The sequence below is a fragment of the Halichondria panicea genome, chromosome 7 (assembly GCF_963675165.1).
Source record: "Halichondria panicea chromosome 7, odHalPani1.1, whole genome shotgun sequence".
NCBI classification, from domain to species: domain Eukaryota; kingdom Metazoa; phylum Porifera; class Demospongiae; order Suberitida; family Halichondriidae; genus Halichondria; species Halichondria panicea.
In genome coordinates this window covers 4140316-4160481 of record NC_087383.1, presented here as the reverse complement: position 1 = coordinate 4160481, position 20166 = coordinate 4140316, and the positions used below count along the sequence as shown (strand labels likewise).

The following is a 20166-nucleotide window of genomic DNA, read 5'->3' as shown; positions in this document are numbered from 1 at the left end:
GATCTTGGAGCAAAAGATACGGACTTGGTTGAGGATTTGAGTGGGGCAAAAGCGAGAGAGGAGGTTGTGGGGGAGGGGCTTCAGACAAGGGCTGGTGGGATGCAGTGTCACGTGAGAGAAGACTCGGACACACGGTCCTCCATCTGAACAGCTGCTGTGAGGAGAATGAGAATTGTAAAGCATTTGGAATTGAACTGTGCACAAGCACGAAATACATGTACTATAATTTTATTCGTACCACATAACTAACTAAAAATGCTCACCAATAAAACACCAGACATCACTTGGTTACAACGATTGACTGTACTCTGAAACTGATTGAGCTCACCTTTGGTAGCGCTTGACTCATCACAGCTGTTGGTCCGAACTCTGAGCTACCCCTCGAGGTGCAACTGCAAGTGACAGAAGAGAAAATAGCTCCAATATAAATTATTAATTAGTCAGGGCCATAAGAAGATTTTTTAGGTGAGGGGGGGCAGAAAAAAGGAATAGACCCTCTCCTTGCGACGCATGGGGTGGGTCCGGGAGGGGGAAATTTCCCCTCCCGCCCCGCCGGAGGCAAACTTTTTACATTTTGTATGTTCTCAGAGATAACAGGAGAAAGATACATAAATGAAATAATCTGCATGTGAGAGCTATAGCAAAATAGTTTATTCGACGTGGAAGCAAAGTCACGAGCAACTGCTTCAAAGTCAGTTAGCAAAACTTGTGTATATAAAGTATAGAATAGATGCTGGGGATTCATCGAGCTTCGTAAGAAGAAGGTCCTATACTTTCTTCATCATGGGCAGGCTGAGGTATACTGAAGAGGAAAAAGAATGAATATTGTGCCATAGTGAGTTCTAGCTATATAAATATAAATTTCAGCTGCATGTGGATTAACTTACTTTAGTTACTGTACAGTGTTGTTGCAACAAATCTAGCCTCGAATCCAGGCCGATTAAAATACGTATTTTAATCGGCCTGGTCTCGAGGCTACAACAAACCATGCACATGCATTTAACCAGTGTGGTTAGATTAAAAGGCACTAAATATAATATCAGGACTGTGATCTGCTGGACTCTGCAGAGGAGTGCCCCACCCCATTTCACTCTGAAAACCAGGGGGGCTCTGCGCCCCAGGTTTTCAGAGTGGGGGGGCAGTTGCCCCCCCCCAGCCCCCCTGGTTCTTACGGCCCTGTTAGTAGACACTGAAAGAGCAGATTACCAGGGACATAATTATTAATTGCAGTGCTTATAATTATAGCTGCTCAAAGTGGTCATAAAGTTTACTTCAACAGAACAACCAACCTGTATATTCATTATACATGCATGTACCCTGGGAGCAGTGCAGACGTCAATCAGTCAAGAATTTACTCACAGCTGTATACGCACACACTTGCCCAACCCACACACCAGAGAGGCCACCCTGATAGTGCCATCACTGAGTTCCTCATCTCTAACCCTGCTTTCAATGGTCAGCTTGAATATTGTGTGTGATCTGGAGCTGTGCTTATATTGGCATTGGTAGAGATCCAAATGTCTGGTTCTCTGAGCAGAAGAGATTATACACATTACCAGCACATCAGGTGCACATGCAGGCAGCGTGCATGTACATGTACACACAAGGCTAAGGCTGAGAGGTCACACTAGGGCATACTAACAGTGGCTGTAATAAAGAGGTGACATGCTAACACAGGTTGCATGAACCAACCCTATATGGAGACTGGGCCATTAACCTGGCTACAGGGTGATCACATTAGACAGACAGGTTCACAAAGGTGCACAAGTGATAGTGACTTACTCTCCCCGATCTCAATGAGCTGGTAAATATCTTGGGAGAGGGAAATCGGCTCCTCAGACAACTTAACCAATTTATGAGTTAGCACTGATTTATAGCGCTATTGATTTATTAACCTACAAGAGTCATAAAAGTACAGTAAAAGCTGTGCTGCCTGAAGCAGCAGCCATTGTAAACTCTGACCTCCATGTAGAATCATAATGGCAGAAATTGCAACTTCTGTTTCCTATACTGAATTATTTGGACCAAAGCAAAACAATAATTCTCCAGAGGGGCACACTTAATACATGGCAATCGGAGAGTGAAAACTCAACTCTGCTTAAATGTCACGTCCTAAAATAAGGTAAATATAGCCACACCCTAGCATCGATTTCAACCCACTGGAAAACACCAGAGGAGGCGCGAAGCACTTAACCTTTGCTAATCATTGCCTGTTGCCGTTGTGTTAATTGCATGCCAGTCTCATAAATTAGCCGCCCTTCCTACCTAGGGGGGAGTAGCCTCGAGACCAGGCCGATTAAAATACGTATTTTAATCGGCCTGGATTCGAGGCTAAGGGGGGAGAGACCTTGAGAAGGGCGGCTGATTCAAGAGCCTAACCATGGGTACACAGGTACGGTGGAGTGAACTGCTATAAAGATCTCTCTCACTTGCACTGAGGAGATATCAAGCATTCAAGAGCTTCCACAACTGAAGATGTGAGATGTGGAATGCTTCTTCAGAGATATGGTGGGCACATTTTACACTTCACACCGTCAAGTAAAATTGGAGGAAAGTTCTCCCAAACGAATGGATCCCTCGTTGCCATCAATTATTACCCAAATGCCTTCATTTGATGTATGTGCGAATATATACTACAATGTGCCAGTTGATCATCCTCCCTCACAAGTTACTGCAATATAACTGACCACAACTATTTATAAATTAGACATTGATAATCATGAGCATTATATTCATGGCTAACAGCTATTAATACGTGTATAATTATGATGCATGTTATTGCTGCACTTGGTCGAATTTCAATAGAAATATACAACAAAAAATGAACATGAGTGGTGAACAATGCTATTAGAACATGATTGTTTATAGTCGTGCGAGTGTTATACAATTAAATTAATGCAGTCATTGGAAATTGATCAATGCAAAATTAGGTTAGGCGATAACAGTACTTAATGTGTACTTCAACATTAATTTGACGGCCATACACCTTTCGTTGTTATGTTAGCAAAAAAAACCCTGGGCCCATACGGTATATACCAGTCACTGACATATTTGACCCACTTGAATGTTACAACAGTAATGTCATTCCTTACGAGGGCATCGTACACAGCATCCCGTACTTCCTTCACTACGTATCCAAAGGAACCGTCTACAACGCAATTGCAGTCACAGGATTGTCATGTTCAACATGTACTTCTATATATATGTACAGGGACACCTTCGTCAATAAGTACACTTGCTTTTCAGAGTACTTTTGGATAGTTTTTCCTTAATACATCCGATCACCTTGAAAGGTATGGTGTGTGACTGTTTCAGACTCTGCGTCTGAATAGTCCGGGAAAAACAAACAGCAATTCCCCTCACTATTATTACCGTCTTGTCTTGTGGATGTAGCACCTGCCACTTCCAAATAACAAACACCTTGTTGTCTTTAATTCTCAATCCCATCGACATTGACCACATTGGCAAACTCAGGTGTGAACACTAATGAGGAAGAATGCTCGAGCTCATCAAAATCTTCATTTCTTGTCGTATCTTGAACTGGTTTGGCAACAACAAGATCATTTTGGAGTTGAATGAGCGTCACATGCACATTAACTGTGTGAACGAGAATGGATTATTAAAACGTAAAACAGAGAATAAAACTAACTTGTGCGTTTAGCCTAGCTGCTTTGCGACCATGTATTGAGCTGCTCCCTCCCACAGTCGAACACAGGGCGGGTGAGATTTTGGCCAGGCTTCTCAATAGCTGGCCTTTGTTGCATGTAGCATGCATGTACGGTCCACTTTATACGTATATAGATCCATTATTGTAAAAGGAGGCCTCAGGCTCTTCTGCTGTGGTACATGCATGGTCCTGGATATAACTTCTTTTAATCATAGATGATGGCTTCTTATAGCTGGGTGTTTTGGAGTGTTCCCTGACATGATTCTATTGATGGCAAGCTGTCTTGCATGATGTCTTTCAGCTTGTTGATTAGTCTCACAAATTAGCCGCCCTTCCTAGGTCTCTCACTTAGGAAGGGCGGCTAATTCATGAGACTGGCATGCAATTAACCTTGTGTGCTTGCTATCTATTTTCAGAGCTCACAGTTGACAATGTGAAGACAGAAATGAAACTGACTGATGAGCAGCTCAATACAGCAATACAGGAACCAGATCTACCTGAGTTAGCCGCATGTTTCGATAACACTGATGACTATCTTGAAAAGCTGGAGCTGTCACCTGGACAGAAAACTGACGTAAGCGAAGTGAAGGCTAAAACACGTCTAAACCGCATTCAAGCCGGAATGAAACTTGCCCTAGAATACTGGCAGAACAAGAACCAACTACAAGCCACCTTCCAAGCTCTGCTACTCATCTTACTCTCCCTGCTCAAAGGAGACGTTGCTGTTCAAGTGTGCAAGTATGCTTGTCTGACAAATGTGAGTCTGTCATATGTGAGAGTGTGGTCATTGTGGTACCATACGTTGTGGGAGTGATTGCAACATAAGAAACTGTCGCTTTTGTTACACACATACAATTATCTATTATTTTAACATAGTACTATCACTAGGAATAGTACTCACCTATTGTTTTGTTTCCTCAGACTCCACCACCTCGTGTCCCTCCTCCCGAGAGAGGGTCCTGCCGCTGAACCATATTTTGCATCAGTTTGTTCCAACACCAGTAATGGATTCACATTTAGCCTCGGAAGTTGCTCTATTGGTGACCAAGGCTGCAAATTTCTGGCCCGAGGACTCTCCAAGAGTCCCAACTCTCACTCCGAGATTAGTCTTTATCTATCTAATAATGATATTCATGAAGAAGGGACACACCACATCGCTGAGGTGATCAAGGAACAGTACTAGTTCAATATCTGTGTTGGTAACAGTGGACTTAGACACTCTGTGAGGCCTTGTCAACTAAAACATTATTAAAGAACCTAGACCTGCACAGTTGCTCACTAACAATATCAGACGACAATGGAGCTTCCCTCTATCAACTTCTGAATACAAACAATTCCCTCGAACATCTTTTTTTGTCTGGTAACACAGTGACTAGCTGTCGTCACATTGCTGCTGGACTTGCAGTCTATAAGACTCTGAACTTGGATGACTGTAAACTGACTGATCAGAGTAACGAGGAGCTATCAACTGGACTGATCAACAATATTACAATACTGTACATTGATGGTAATCACTCAATAACAGAAGATGGAATGAAGACCCTTGCCAGACATCTAACCACCCACTGCTCTGAACTGACACTATTGTACATACCCGACCACCTAAGATCCTGTATCGAAACAGTAATCAGGGACGCTAAGAAAGATAGGAAGAGAAGTAGACTGCCTGAGATTGTTGTGCTTGCATTCTAACCTCGACCATGATTTTAATTTATATTATGTTGGCACATTACACAACCATTATATTACTCCCCAAAAAAGGTCGTTAATGAATAAGCATTAATGGTGGACATGCAGGTGTGGATATATACTCACACATTCAAGGTAAAAAATTTTTACGCCATGAAATTTACCCGCTATAATTATAGTTTATACAAAGTTTCAGTCTGAGATTACAGGCTACAAATGTTATGGTCCACATTGTTCCCCTCCACTGCCTGAGCCAGCAGCAGTCTCCTAGCTGGGACCTCCTCCCCTTGACTCAGGTAGAGGTTTGCAATACAACCTTGGAACGAGGGAGCTTGAGATGTGAAACGTCTACGAACAGTAGCTGCAGAAAGAAAGAAACACATCAACGTTTAAATGATACACTGTTTGATTTGTGGACGGTTTTTTGGTGGGGCATAAATTGTGATACTATCACACTATCACAATCATGATATAGATCTACTGCTATCAGGACTGGTGAAGAATCTACCTGAACTTGAGTTGTCTCCAATTCTCTATAGCCTATATATAGTGGTATTATGCAAACTGATAGACATGTATAGTGTATATCTATATAGCGTATTTATATCATTATGTCATTATGTGTATGATAAATACATGCATATATAGATCTCTATTGCATGAAAGTAATATTATGTAGAAAATTCAACATTTTTCCTTTATTATTATGCGTTCACAATTAACAGAATGTTCACAAAATTAATTAGTTTCTATTTGTGGAATCATGTAAGGTATACGTTTGATATATAAGCGTTCCCAATTGACAGAATGTTCACACATTTAGTTTATACTATATATATATACTATATATATACGTTTGATATAAGCGTTCACAATTGACAGAATGATCACACAAATTTAGTTTATACTATATATATACTATATATATATATACGTTTGATATAAGCGTTCACAATTGACAGAATGATCACACATTTAGTTTATACTATATAATTATATATATAGTTTATACTATATAGTATATACGTTTGATATAAGCGTTCACAATTGACAGAATGATCACACAAATTTAGTTTATACTATATATATACTATATATACGTTTGATATAAGCGTTCACAATTGACAGAATGATCACACAAATTTAGTTTATACTATATATATATATACGTTTGATATAAGCGTTCACAATTGACAGAATGATCACACATTTAGTTTATACTATATAATTATATATATAGTTTATACTATAGTATATACTTTTGATATAAGCGTACAATTGACAGAATGATCACACAAATTTAGTTTATACTATATATATACTATATATACTTTTGATATAAGCGTACAATTGACAGAATGATCACACAAATTTAGTTTATACTATATATATACTATATATACGTTTGATATAAGCGTTCACAATTGACAGAATGATCACACAAATTTAGTTTATACTATATATATACTATATATATATATACGTTTGATATAAGCGTTCACAATTGACAGAATGTTCACACATTTAGTTTATACTATATAATTATATATATAGTTTATACTATAGTATATACGTTTGATATAAGCGTTCACAATTGACAGAATGATCACACAAATTTAGTTTATACTATATATATAGTATAATTATATGTTTGATATATAAGCGTTCACAATTGACAGAATGATCATGCACAAATTAAATTTTAGTTTATACTATATAATTATATAATATAGTATATACGTTTGATATAAGCGTTCACAATTGACAGAATGATCACAAATTTAGTTTATACTATATATTGACAGACTTTTATTGGCAACCCCATGATGCATGCACCTCACAGGGCCCTCGGCCATGCATAATAATTATGTATAATTATGTTCATGATAACATGCACTGGTATTATAATTATATAGACAACCCCTTCCCCCCATAATTATAGCCATGCATGCATGCATGTAACTACATAAAAACCACCCTTCCCCCATAAAACTTATTATCACAATGGTATCAAGATATCATTCATTTCGATTGTATATACATAATACATAAAACAACATGCTATACTAGCACACAAAACACTATAATATTATTATATACCTAAATAATAGATACAATAACTGTTATTATAGATTGAGTTCATGCAGGCAAAATTAAGTATTAGCTACATGCATTTGCTGCAATGCCACTGTGCTATCTTCCCAGCTTCTTTTTGTGATAACGATACGCACTTGATGTGGAACCATTGGTCACATGTGTGACAAGCAATCATGGTTGAAGCACGAGGCACTCTTTTGTATACGCATACATACTTAGGGCATTGCTCCTTGTCTTCTGCACAATCAAAACATATACATGGAAATAAGTGCCACTTGCATTTATCATATACACTTATATGCATTGCCCGAGTCAATATAATTACATTATATCACTACATGCCATGCATGCACTATATATAATTATTGTTTGTCAGCACATAATAATTATCTAATTACCTCCTACAATTGCAACTTGTACAGCAGATTTGCCTTGCGGTTTATTAGCACAGTTCTTTTTTCTTTTGGCACCATTGGTAGACAATATCTTGGCAGATTGTGGTTGACTAGCAGGTTTTGTTTTACTTCTGGTATTTGCAGGCGATCGTGGTTTACTAGCAATTTTGGTTTTGCTTCTGTTCTTGGCAGCATAATTTGATTTGTCTGCATGTGAGTATATAATTATGATAACTTTAAAGCCTATAGCATATATAAAAAACATAGTATAATACATGCACAATACATGCAGGCACTTGACATGCATCTTACTTTGCTTGCCAGTTGCTTTGAATTCAGCGAGACATTTACTGTTGTCTGAATACAATTTGCACAATGTTTTTAAGTGCATCATGCATGTTATTTATTATATATTTATAGCTACCTTTTTTAACGCCCAACTTCACTTTGGCCAATTCTGTTAACAGGTTCCTTCTTACCACAACTGTAGTAGATGTTGCTTTTCTGCGTGCATGGCCACTCAATCTGGCAGGACTTACTCCAATTCTTTCATACAATTTTGTCAGTGATACCGAAACAGGACGCTTCTTTTGCACTGAGAGTGCAGGATAAAAGTATGTGCAGGGCATTATTTCTTTGAATCATCAGGAGTAATTATTAACTCCGGCATGCTTATCAGAATCACCTCCAGCCCCATTAATAATAATATATGTTTTGCAAGTTATAATAGCAGATAGTCAAGGCGGCAAACTATACTACGGCCAGTCTACGGGGCCCACAAAAACAGCAAAAATTAGCTATAATGTATAATATATACACCATACCTAATTGCCTCTGTCTTGGTGGTGTAACTCCTAGTCGATGGAGACGGACAGGTGTGAGAGGATAATGACATAGCACTGCATCCATGTATATAAAATATGACATAATTTTATATAATTAAAATAATCGTATTTGTGGGTATATATAATTATATATAAATTACATGCAGAGCCCTCAGCAGAAATGTTTGGGTGTTCTGAATAGTCATAGGAAACCACAATTACCAATAGCTAGCTTAGCATGTGTATATATACCGGTGCGTCCATGGCCCGTTTTAACTTTCTCATTAACTGCCTTGCCTTCGAAAAAGGAAATTTTGCACCTCAATATCACTACAGTATACTGACATACCTAATGGATTGGCTGATGATATTGTTAGTCTTTGTTGGGGGGTAGACTGCACTTCAAATTCCTTCGGAGTTCCTATAATAATTATGTTCTTCATATTATACAGTAATAATAATACTATAAGTATATACCTATTTTTAGTGTTGTCTTCTTCTTTGGAGGAGCTGGCTCTTCTTGTTGCTCATGATGAGACGTAGGATCCAACTGGTCCTCAAGCTCTTCGAGGTAGTGCTCACCAAGGAGAGAATAAAATTCATTGTCACTGAGATCTGCATGCATGCATGCATGCGTGCTAATTATAATTTTGACCTGCAATATAATACAAACCTTCATAAAAGAACCAAGGCTGTTGTTCTTTATAATCAATATTGTGTTCTAGTGGTTCACCTGCAATTATAGTAATACTTTACATGCAAGCATATAATTATTGCATGCATCATTATTAACCTGATAACTGTGTGTCATCCGTAAATTCGTCTTCAATGTGGATGCCTATGATTATATACAATGAACATCTCCTTATAATGACGTGCATGACACAACTGTATAATACATGCATGCAGTAAAAAGGGTACAAACAAGTGCAAAAAACATTTTGTGAAAAAATGGGGAAGAGTAGGGTTGGAAGAGCATGCGCACTGAAGTAACAAAAAGTTCGAAAACAAGATTGTGGGTTGGTATAGTCTTGCATGCTCCAACTAGTTGCATGATGGTATAATATAATATACCTGAGTCATCTAGTTGATCCCTTGAACCCTCTGAATTGTTATGTTTGTCGGTAGAGCTTCTTGAAGATTCTATATATATGTATGCAAATTGATCAGCCATATTCACAGTCATGCATGCATGGAACACTAGAATAAATTGGTATACCTATGCATGCACGTCTGACAGACTATAATATTTTATATGCATGCATGCGCAAGATGTAATTTACCAATAATCGGGCTTACTGTGCTTAAAGGCTTCGATAAATCCTTCCTTTAGCTGATCTCTGGGTATACAGATGCACCCTTTGCATTCTGCTAACTCTCTCCTTATTTTCCTTGAGCAGACTACCACATCCTTTCGAAGGAAATACTGGCGCTTTCTGGGAGCACATCTTTTGCATTTCTTTGTCTTCCTTCGAATGACTTTGTGCGAAGCATGAGGAATTCCATGGCTGTCTAGGTAATTTAAGAAAACCTGGAGTCGAATGGCTGCTCCTTGAACCATGTCCTTTGTGTTTTTCAGGTGGTAATTCACATTTGGGGTGACACAGTTCAGAAACTGCACAAATAGCAGGACTATATATTATATATAATATGCAGTATGTCAAATGTGCACACATGCATGCACGCACCTCGGACATATGCTCGTCAGAAATTAGGGCCTTTTGAAGACCTTTGTGCAAGAGTTTTCCCAAGTTGTTGCTCTCAGCTTTTTCATTTGTGTCACTCTCTCCAATTTGCCAATTGCAAATAGCCGGTACTATCGCACTCTGAAAGTGATCCCAAATGTGATCAGATGTCACCTCACTGCACCCAGCCCTATCAGAAATCTACAATTGAGTGAACAATTAAGTATGAAAGCAAGCATTATTGTAAGTCACTATTATACATAATAATTATACCTCTTTTGCACACAGTAGATATAGAGCATACTGCATCGCCAGCCTGCCGTCCATCTTCCCTTCAACAGATTCCTGTACTTTCTCTACCGTTTCATAGAGTAGGTTTTGGGGTAGATTCTTCAACCAGTAGCCAATGGATATTGCCTCCGGCAGTGCCCTATGAGCTTCTGCTAGAATGGTATCAAGGGTGTCCACTCTCATTGGAGGAGCTTCAAACACAAATGGCACCAAAATTGCTCTGGCCATGTACCTATATAATTGCATGTAATCACTATAATATTATTATGCAAATGTATAATTATGTATAATTATTTATATACATTGGAACCTCCTGTATAAAATATGGGATCCTCCCACCATGTCCGCATGTACTAACCGATCATCTGCTTGAGCCAATTTTTCCATAACGAACTCATTGCACGTGACGATGGGAGAACACCTGGCAGAAAACTGTGCCTTCTTAGTACCTATTTCTGTCCCACCAAATGAATTCATGAGGAGGGGCTTCAAGACAGTATCGCTGCTGGGATCATCGTACAGAAATGGAAGACTGCCACTCAAGTGACCCCTTGCCATACTATCAGTGAGATAGCCTGCGCATCCTTTGGGATAGTTTCCACACATCGCAATAGCAAGCTTTGCGCAATTGGTCTTGCCTCTGCTGATTGCGCTAGTAGCTATTGCCATACCAATAGATCCACATCGTGCTATGATGGCCTCATAGTGCATTGACATAATTCCTGCACCTATATATAATTATATAGTCATAATTATGCACGGAAGATGCTGCAAATGCATCCATGCAGTATAGTTAGCACTATAATCATGCATTATGATACACTGAACAATCCCCTCCTTCCCGTATAGCGCAACATTTTCGAAGGGCTTATATATAATTGTTGCTGATTTCGTGGGTTAGCAATCCTACAAAAGTTAAATCCACAAAAATTATTAGCTATAACTTGCAAAGATTAAAGCGTGGCTTCAGGTAAGCGGCATTCAAACATTGTGCAAAGAAATGTTTTTAGAGGCCATTCCATGAAATATAAGTGCCTAGAAAATGTTGCTATATAATTAAGGTATTATTATGTATATAAAGTATTTCCAACCTTTTATTAAGGGCAGAAAAGTATTGCTATAACACTCAATTCGTACTGGTTTAATTACTTACAGTTGAAAAGGTAGTAGTATAATTATATGCTTTCAGCAAATTGGATCATGTAATGCATGCATGCACTTAGCTGATCAGAACTTGCCTAAAAGGAACAATCCACTGAAAACATTGTCTCCAGAGATGCTGTGCATTCCTCGGACAATCGTATGTAGGTGCTGAAGAGTAGGATTTGGAATTGGTGGTAGAGAGTTCACGGTCCGCTGCAATTTCTGAAGGATGGCATCAATCCAAATGTACTGCTGTTCTCTTGAGAAATTACTGCACCATCCTCCTCAATTTGGAACTCAGGTCCAAATACAAACACTTTAGAATCAGGTTGAAGCCCAGTGCAAGATACAGGGTGGTATCGTGATGGCTCTGTGTCATCCTCATCTGCATCACTGTCTTCATTCCTATAATTCATGTGCATGCATGCATATTAATCATAATGTATGTGTTTGTAATCCTTATAGGTAATGGCCTTCAATGTTACTTAATATACAGTATTTCGATTACTCATTATTATAGTTCGATTTGTTTTTTGTATATTAGCTATTAGAAAGTTAAGAACTATCTCATGGTAAAAATGGCTGTACAGTAGTAGCTACTTAATTTATTAGCATCCAAGAGAGAAATCACCTAAACACATAATAGGTATAATTATATAAGGGGGTACGGGAGACTTAATAAGAGTGCACAATTGAAAGGTATATTGAAAAGTATATTGTGCATGTATAATTATATGAATTTGTAAATTCATGCACACTGAAGATAGAACATAACATATCCAAATACAGGTACTTGTAGTGAATGGATTGCAAAACACAATGGGGGAATGACACAGCATGTATAGTAACAAGACATGTGGAAAGTGATCCAATGGCTATAGCAAATTGCACAAACAATGAAAGTCACATGCCAAAATATAGTACAACTAATAGCGAGGGTATACTACAAGTGGCTAAGGGCTTCTAAATCACATGGACAGTGACAAAACAGTGAGTGCAAGTGTCTAGATACTATAGTGCGCATGCATGCATGTGCAAACCTTGCCCTCAAGGCTTGACTTTATAATTATATTACTTGACAAAGGATTACTATATATATAGGTGTACTATAAGTAAATTGCAGGTATATACATACGTATATACTATAAGTCCCATAGTATATATACCTGCTCTGAGGCGCTTTTCCCATGCATGTACGTATACTTCCCATGTATATAAATACTATCAACTAGTGTCTAGATGTAGCAGTAAAATCATCACAGGTATAATTATAATACTTATAGTCATTGCATGGATTCCTTACACTAAAAAATATAGCTTACTCAAAAAACTCTTGACACAGCTGCATCAATAATGACTTTGTTTGAGAGAGTGAGAGTTGTGAAGATAATGCCCCTGACGGAATAGCAGGACTGAGATATTGCAGAAGTTGTTCTGTGTTGGGTATCTTGTACCATGGTATGAATGCCAACCTGTATTATACAATAAATAACTGAATAAGCAAAAATGCATGCATGCATTCGTTACCCTTTTGAGATATCGCTTGAACTTTCGTTTACTTCACCACGGTACCTCTGCTTTTGGGTCACTTCCACTACAAATCCAGAAAAATGTGGTAGCTCCTCTGGTGCTCGGACATGCTTCAATAGCCTCAAACTGAAATTTGTAAGCTTATAGAATTTTCTGGCAGGACCACTCTTTTCTTTCCAGTAGCCAATGCTGTGGTTTTCCTGCACTAGCCTCATTGAATTGATCGATCTATGTGCACAAGCAGCTTGCAGTACTAGTGTGCTAGAGAGACACTGTTTTAGATGCTGCGCACAGCGGTCATGCACATGAGTCGTAAACTCCGCCCTTCTCAAACATATCTACACCCACCACTTCAATATTTAATACAGCCAATATTTACAATCAACTTAGATCAGTAGGTTTTACATAGGATTGGCAGTGGGTTTGCCCGTGTTTAGCAATATTTCACTTATTTTGACTCATGTTCAAACTGTTTTATCTCTGCAGGGAAAGGCCACATCAAAACTGAATGGACAGATAGTTTATTTAGCCTTTTCTCTCTTTGTATCTCTCATTTCATAATCCATGAACGTATGAATATTGCCATTTTAAAAATTGCACTATTTCGACGTTTCACCGCTCGTTGTCTGACTGACTAAAGGCCTGTCCACACTAGACACTCAATGCGCATTGAACATCCACCAAATCATTCCATGCAGGTCACCAGTACGGTCCGTGCATGTTACTACGCATGGACTGTGTGTACCTGTGCTCAACACTGCATGTATTAGGAACATCAATTCATCACAAATCATCATGATTATATGCCCGCACATTCCAAAATGGATGTATAATAAATATATAGGGATTGGTCATCACACCACTGAGTAAAAATTGCGTGGCATATTGGCTGGGAAAACATGGGAAAACTACCAGTACATGTGATTGACGTTGTAAAGGATTGGAGTTATGCTCTCGTCGGATTTCTTGTTTCCACGCTTTTTTGTGGTTCCCCTGGCCAATCCTAGCAATTTTTCACATTGCAAATGTTTTTCTAGTCGTATATAGGTATCATATAAAGTAAAGTGATAGTAATTGCTAATTAGGTGACTGCATGTATATCTCAACACATTCACATGTATAAGCAATGCAAAACAATTTACTTCTAAAACAGTTACTTTGCAGTTCCTTTTGGGAGAATTGGCTTTTTTCCTCTAGCATAGCACTTGCTGGTATACTCGTTTCGCCTTAACACCATTCGGTGGAGATAAAAAAGGTGGTGAACCTTGTTCATTGAGCACAGAATGTGACTAAACCGATGTACCCAAACAAATGTCTGCTCCCCAGCCTGTGTATTGAAGTCAGGATTCTCGCTCTTCAGTTCAGCAGGAGAAAACTTTAATTTACAATCTGGAGACACATGGTTTTGAAAATGAAACACATCGATGATTTTGTTGACATCAAGCCACAAACGGTCCAATGGCGGAGTAAATGGTAGAGGAGCACGAGCAGCCTTCAGCTTTGCTAAATTGCACATGTTGTCATAGGCCAATGAGATAGGCTTCCCAATACCACCACGAGACTTAGCTAGAGACAGCAGCCATTGAATCAAAATTAAGAAAACTTGTGATGGCGATTCAGACCTATATATAGGTATATATAAATTATATATAGAGTGCATTTGTTTTATACATGCATAGTTTCTATTCATGTCAACAGTGGAGGGTTAGTACTTATAATTATAGGCACTAGCTATTACAGTTCAGTATAATGTAGCTATTATGCTAAAATGTATACATGCAGGAAAAAAGGGTCATGTGAATGCATGGCGTGTACCTGTACAATGGTTGCCAAGTGTCAATATGACCACCCCCTCTGATGACAAATTGGTGCCCTCTAGACCACTTCCTCAACCGTTTGGATTTACCCGTATCTTTCCTGCAAACTCGTTCATTAGGGTCATCATACACAGTACTTCGTACTAGTTCAGGATGCTTCTCAATTAAAGCTGCAGTACCTAGGATAAAGTTCAATAAAAGTAATAGAGAATTCTACATAATTACATACCTTGTGAGGTGGTAGCAGATGTTCCAAATTGGTTTGTATTGACTTTAATAGAGTTCACAACTGCATCAACAGTATCAGTGTCACCCTCACACTCCTCTTCATTTTCTAATTAAATCGTGTAAGTAAATAATTGTACCACTGTATCTTAAATTACCAACTGCTTGAGCACCACAATATTTGAGAAACTGTCTCAGATCAATAGGTACATCAGGAGCTTCATTCTGTAGCAAAAGACAGTGTTCCTCGCAAAACGCCTTATTGCGAATTGGGGAGTTTGTACACACATCAGGTAAATTGAGAGCTGGAATTCCATCACTGATTTGCTGCAAAGGTTTTGAAATTACAAATTACAATGTAACTATAATGTTTGTGGAAATGAATAAGTTGCCATCCATCACCTCAACTTTGAACATGCAGTGTGGGAAAACAGTCTTCCAAATTCCATCTGTAACCCACAGTTGACCACAACCTATTGGGTTCAATAATAATTATACAGTCATGCACTATAATTACCTCTTTTCTTGCATTCAGCAGTACACGTGTCTTCTTTGTGGTGGTATATAGATTGCCGCCTTACTTCTTCAATCCTTTCCATACACTCCTCTCTCTCACTGTCTTTATGGAAACGATAGTCGATCTTATTGACTCGTCTCAACTCATTCTCCACTTCTCCATTATAGAAGGCTTCCCCAACAATATAGGGACTAAGCTCTGTACTTGAACACCATTATTTATCTATAGACATAAATTATTTGCTTCTCTATTTATACCTTCATCTGGTGGTATCTCTAAAGCAGTATTGTAACTTTCAGCAAACCCTTGAAAGGAAACCCAAGAGTGATTACTACAGGACAAATAATTATGTTGAGATGGACATTATTTATTCATGAAACAGTTTTGCTATAAGTACTAAACATTGTTCACTTACGCAAGGCTACACTGCCACTCCAACAAATCCCTTGAAAAATAAACGGTGTCAGACACTTCAACATATGTTTGAGTTTGGGGGTACATACGGAATCCATTCTCAGACTTGTTTCCAAAGTGAGCATAGTTATAAGTTATGTTGCAAGCTTTACACCTTAGCGTACACTTTCTTCCTCTGACAAAACCATTCAGAGAGTAACACTTTATCTGAAAATATTGTTTAGGATAAAAATAATAGTTTAGCCAATAAAAAACTCACATGGCAAGAATGATTAGACACCAATGGTCGGTCACAGTCAAAACAGGTGTTTGTGGGTGGAGTCAACAATGGAGGGTAGTTATTCGGAGTAAATCGTACAAGGTGTGGGCAGTGGTTATCGACAAATTCAGCCACCATTTCTATACTTTCCTGTTGGACACCAGGTAGAGAGAGGTCACAGTTACACAAGATATTTTTTTTTTCGGAATCAGTAACATTTGCCAGAGATAGAACGCAGTAAAAGGCACACCTCATTCACAAGTACAAACCCAAACTTAGCTACCAACCAAGATTCTTTCACTTCTCTGCTCAACTTATTGAGTGTGCTCCATGTGTTGAGGTCGATTGAAGCCAGTGATTCGTAAGAAGAGAGAAGGGATGAGGTCTGTAATTTTCGACGTTTGTGCTGTTGAGATATTTCACCTATAGATGGAAGTAGGGACATTGTTGCAGATCTATATACTATTAGGTTTAGAAGACAAACTATCTATGTAATGTTAGAGCATGTTCTTATATAGCCATAAATAGTGCAATTTGATTAGTTAGAGGAAGTGTTCTATCCAATTTAGAAAATTGTGTACTAGACAATCATGCATGTACTTCACTTATAGAGAAACACTTACAATCATGTAGCAAAGATTAGATAACAATTCATGGCTAGGAGCAAATCCATCTAGACACTATGATATAAAATTCTTAGACACTGTTTAGTTTCTACATGACTTAGAAGCCCTCAAGCCCTAGGGCTAATAAAACTCTCACTGGCTGGAGCTGGGGATATCATGTTCCTAGTCAAACACCTAAAGCAGCCCCAAGATAATTTCAACATACGCGACCATGTTCACTTTGTCACTACATCAACCAGGCTCGGTAGCAACCTAAAACTGTCACACAATTTCACCAGATTGAACAAAACACGACACTATTACTTCAATAGAGTAGTATGCCTTTGGAATGCAATGCCAAGCCTGGATCTGGAAATGCCGTACCGGAGAATAGAGAGACTCCTCTTCAATTTCGTCTGGGATTATTTCAATACAAATTTTGACCCAGACAAACTATGTACTTATCATGTGATTTGCCCTTGCTTCAATTGTATTATTTAATTTAATTAAAAATCCTTATTTGTAGTATAGTACGTACTCCAGCTAGACTTTTAAGAAGTCAAAGACTGGCAGTGTGCTCTATTCCTTACTAGTATACTCAGTTCTTTATTCATTTTTGTTCAGCACTTACTGAAAAGTTAATAATAATAATAATAATAATAATAATAATAATAAGATGTGGATACTACAAGCAGCCTTTGGACTTCTAAAGCATGAAAGTTAGTAATGTCTAAAAGAATGCATAGGACTGGTGCCAACTTCCCGATTTAGGAAAAAAAATATGGGCCTGTTACAGCCCTGCTGCCATTGAAGGAGGCACATTTATTCACAATAATTTAAGCCCATGCAGACTCTGAGACAACAATTAATAGCGTGAATCTGATTTTCAGTGCAAAAACAACAATGAATACAAGTTTTCCTACATGGAAGATGTGAGTACTGTGGTGTCCCAGATAGACCAGCATGCAGTAGCATCACTGCACAGTTCTGGATGTGGCTGCACTAGTAGTTATAGTGTGTCTAGTAAGTGAGCCCCGCCCACTTGTTGGACTGTCATTCATAATCTATTAGTTTTCTAGAACTTTTCTTGTTCAAAGCTGATTCTGCTCAGGATTTACTATTATTTAGCAGTAGTTGAAGCCTTTAAGGCTTGCCCAAGCTTTATTGGAGCTTAATAAACCCGCTCAAGAGCAGCAAGGTTGAAAATCAGGGATATATGAGGTGAATAGCAAGTTTCTTTTTGGGACAGGGGTGATAGAACTAAATCTGAGACAGTCTAGGGTAGTTTGGAGATAGTTGGCAGAGACTGGTACATACACAGCTTGATTGTAGATAGATGTAATACTTTTTTTTAATTGTGATAATTTTTCCTGTTCACAAAATTGATATGCTGATTTTTTTGTCCGCAAATGATACAGCAAATGGTTTAAATAGCTATTGTAATTATTATAACAGATAATTATAGCTCTTCATATTAATTGTGCAATAAACATTCGTTTTTTTAAGTATACAATGACAGTAGTGGCAATCAATGAGCCCTCACCAGCCATACCCCCAACATAGAGGGGGTCGTTGATGTTAACGGCCCTGAAGCTGGGGTGGGGGGAGCAGGCGGAGACACTGACAGGGTCCCCCTCGTCCACGATTAGCACACCTCTCACACCATCCTTCTCAGCACAGAGGGTATGCCACTCGTTATCACACAGGTGGGCAGGGCTAGGGGCGTGTACTCCACCACCGCCTCCATGGGACCATTGTCAAACACAAACTGCACCTATAATAATACACACACGAAATTAAATAGCTAGTAAAAGAAAAAGCGTAATGCAGCGATTTTTTATTGTTCTTTTTGCAGACTAGACTTAGTCTAACTTTAATTTGAGGTCAACACCTAAGCTACTATAATATATGCTGAAATGACTGCATGTGGACTCACTGTTCCATTGAGTAGTTCGAGAGCGATGTGGGAGTAGAGGAGTAGTCCGGAACAGGAAATGGTACGGAAAGGCAGCGAGAACGAGAAGCTGATTCCACCATCAAAGTTGTCCACTGCAAAGACAACACACAATAAGCATTTGGTATAAAACCTCAACAATGCATGTATGGATGAGCTAAAAAAAAGGAGACTTACTACGGTGGCCAAAACGGGCCACTCGCCTCCGCCTACCGCCACAATGAACCGCGCACGCTTCAATTCTAAGCGAGCGTAGAGTTTCCATTGACCGCACGCGCTTAAATATAAATGCTCGCGGTAGGTACATAAAGCGCGTGCGGTTGTTTCTAATGACCCTTCTCGGCCACCGTAACTTACATAATTGGAGGTATGAGTCAGTGTTGAAAGTGGCAACGTTATTGTAAGACTCGAGGCAACTTGCACTACAATTATATGTATAAGATGTTCGTTATAAATTAGAGGTTTCATTAGGGTAAGTTCAAATGGTGGGTGCATGGTTGTTCTAGAGTAAGCTATAGTATTCCTCACTATCCGTTATAAATATTGCAAGTTCCTCACACATCCTCTCAAACTCTCTCCCACCACGGCACTGGTCTGATCAGGTGACCCGCCCACCAGGAGGCCTGTGGGGATCCTCCTGAGACCAGGGGGTTTATGGCCTCATCGTCCACAGTCAGTGTTGAGCTGGAGAGTGCACTATAATCAGTGGGAGATGCATGTTCCCACCTGCACTAGGTGGTATACGTGTGTATTTGGAAATGCAAGTGTATATAATAGCTTTGGATGATGGTACGTACTTGCAAAATGTATATACAGCAGCTGCAGAAACGATGCAAATGTACTGTGATAGCCAGGCATATAAGTTATATTTATAACTATACTCATTTTGCTATGACGACGGTGTGCCATCGATTGGCGTGGCAGACACAAAAGTGTAGGAACCAAGTCCAGCCTCACTCGAGTGTGATATAGATACTGAGCGAATGGAGGTTGCAGGAAATTAATGAAGGACACCATAATTACAATTATATAAGAGCTATAATAATAATTATTG

General features: G+C 38.8%; 2 protein-coding genes and 1 long non-coding RNA gene across 4 annotated transcripts; all 3 read right to left on the bottom strand.

Moving 5' to 3' along the window:
- Positions 1–5627: 5627 nt before the first annotated feature.
- On the bottom strand, positions 5628–19239 carry LOC135339083 (uncharacterized). Its single transcript, XR_010395837.1, has 3 exons — positions 19095–19239; positions 18702–18932; positions 5628–5717 (listed from the first exon to the last, which is right to left on the bottom strand). It is a non-coding gene; the product is annotated as an uncharacterized LOC135339083 (long non-coding RNA).
- On the bottom strand, positions 7370–13793 carry LOC135338173 (uncharacterized). The gene is made up of 16 exons (XM_064534231.1): positions 13319–13793; positions 13114–13263; positions 11007–11376; positions 10631–10880; positions 10361–10558; positions 9972–10287; positions 9747–9815; positions 9466–9510; positions 9346–9405; positions 9150–9287; positions 9022–9093; positions 8673–8747; positions 8273–8443; positions 8161–8205; positions 7852–8055; positions 7370–7690 (listed from the first exon to the last, which is right to left on the bottom strand). The coding sequence occupies exons 3-16, from the start codon at positions 11363–11365 to the stop codon at positions 7521–7523; spliced, it is 2172 nt and encodes a 723-aa protein (XP_064390301.1). The 5' UTR covers positions 11366–11376; positions 13114–13263; positions 13319–13793; the 3' UTR covers positions 7370–7520.
- Positions 14348–16954, bottom strand: LOC135338992 (uncharacterized). Of its 2 annotated transcripts, XM_064535076.1 has the most exons (10): positions 16841–16942; positions 16554–16703; positions 16296–16501; positions 16138–16211; positions 15881–16078; positions 15766–15836; positions 15522–15690; positions 15368–15472; positions 15137–15317; positions 14348–14943 (listed from the first exon to the last, which is right to left on the bottom strand). In XM_064535076.1, exons 2-10 carry the CDS (start codon positions 16689–16691, stop codon positions 14475–14477), a joined length of 1611 nt encoding a protein of 536 aa, XP_064391146.1. In that variant the 5' UTR covers positions 16692–16703; positions 16841–16942; the 3' UTR covers positions 14348–14474. The 2 variants fall into 2 exon arrangements, with proteins under 2 accessions (XP_064391146.1, XP_064391145.1); XM_064535075.1 differs by having other exon boundaries at positions 16554–16954.
- Positions 19240–20166: the final 927 nt, after the last annotated feature.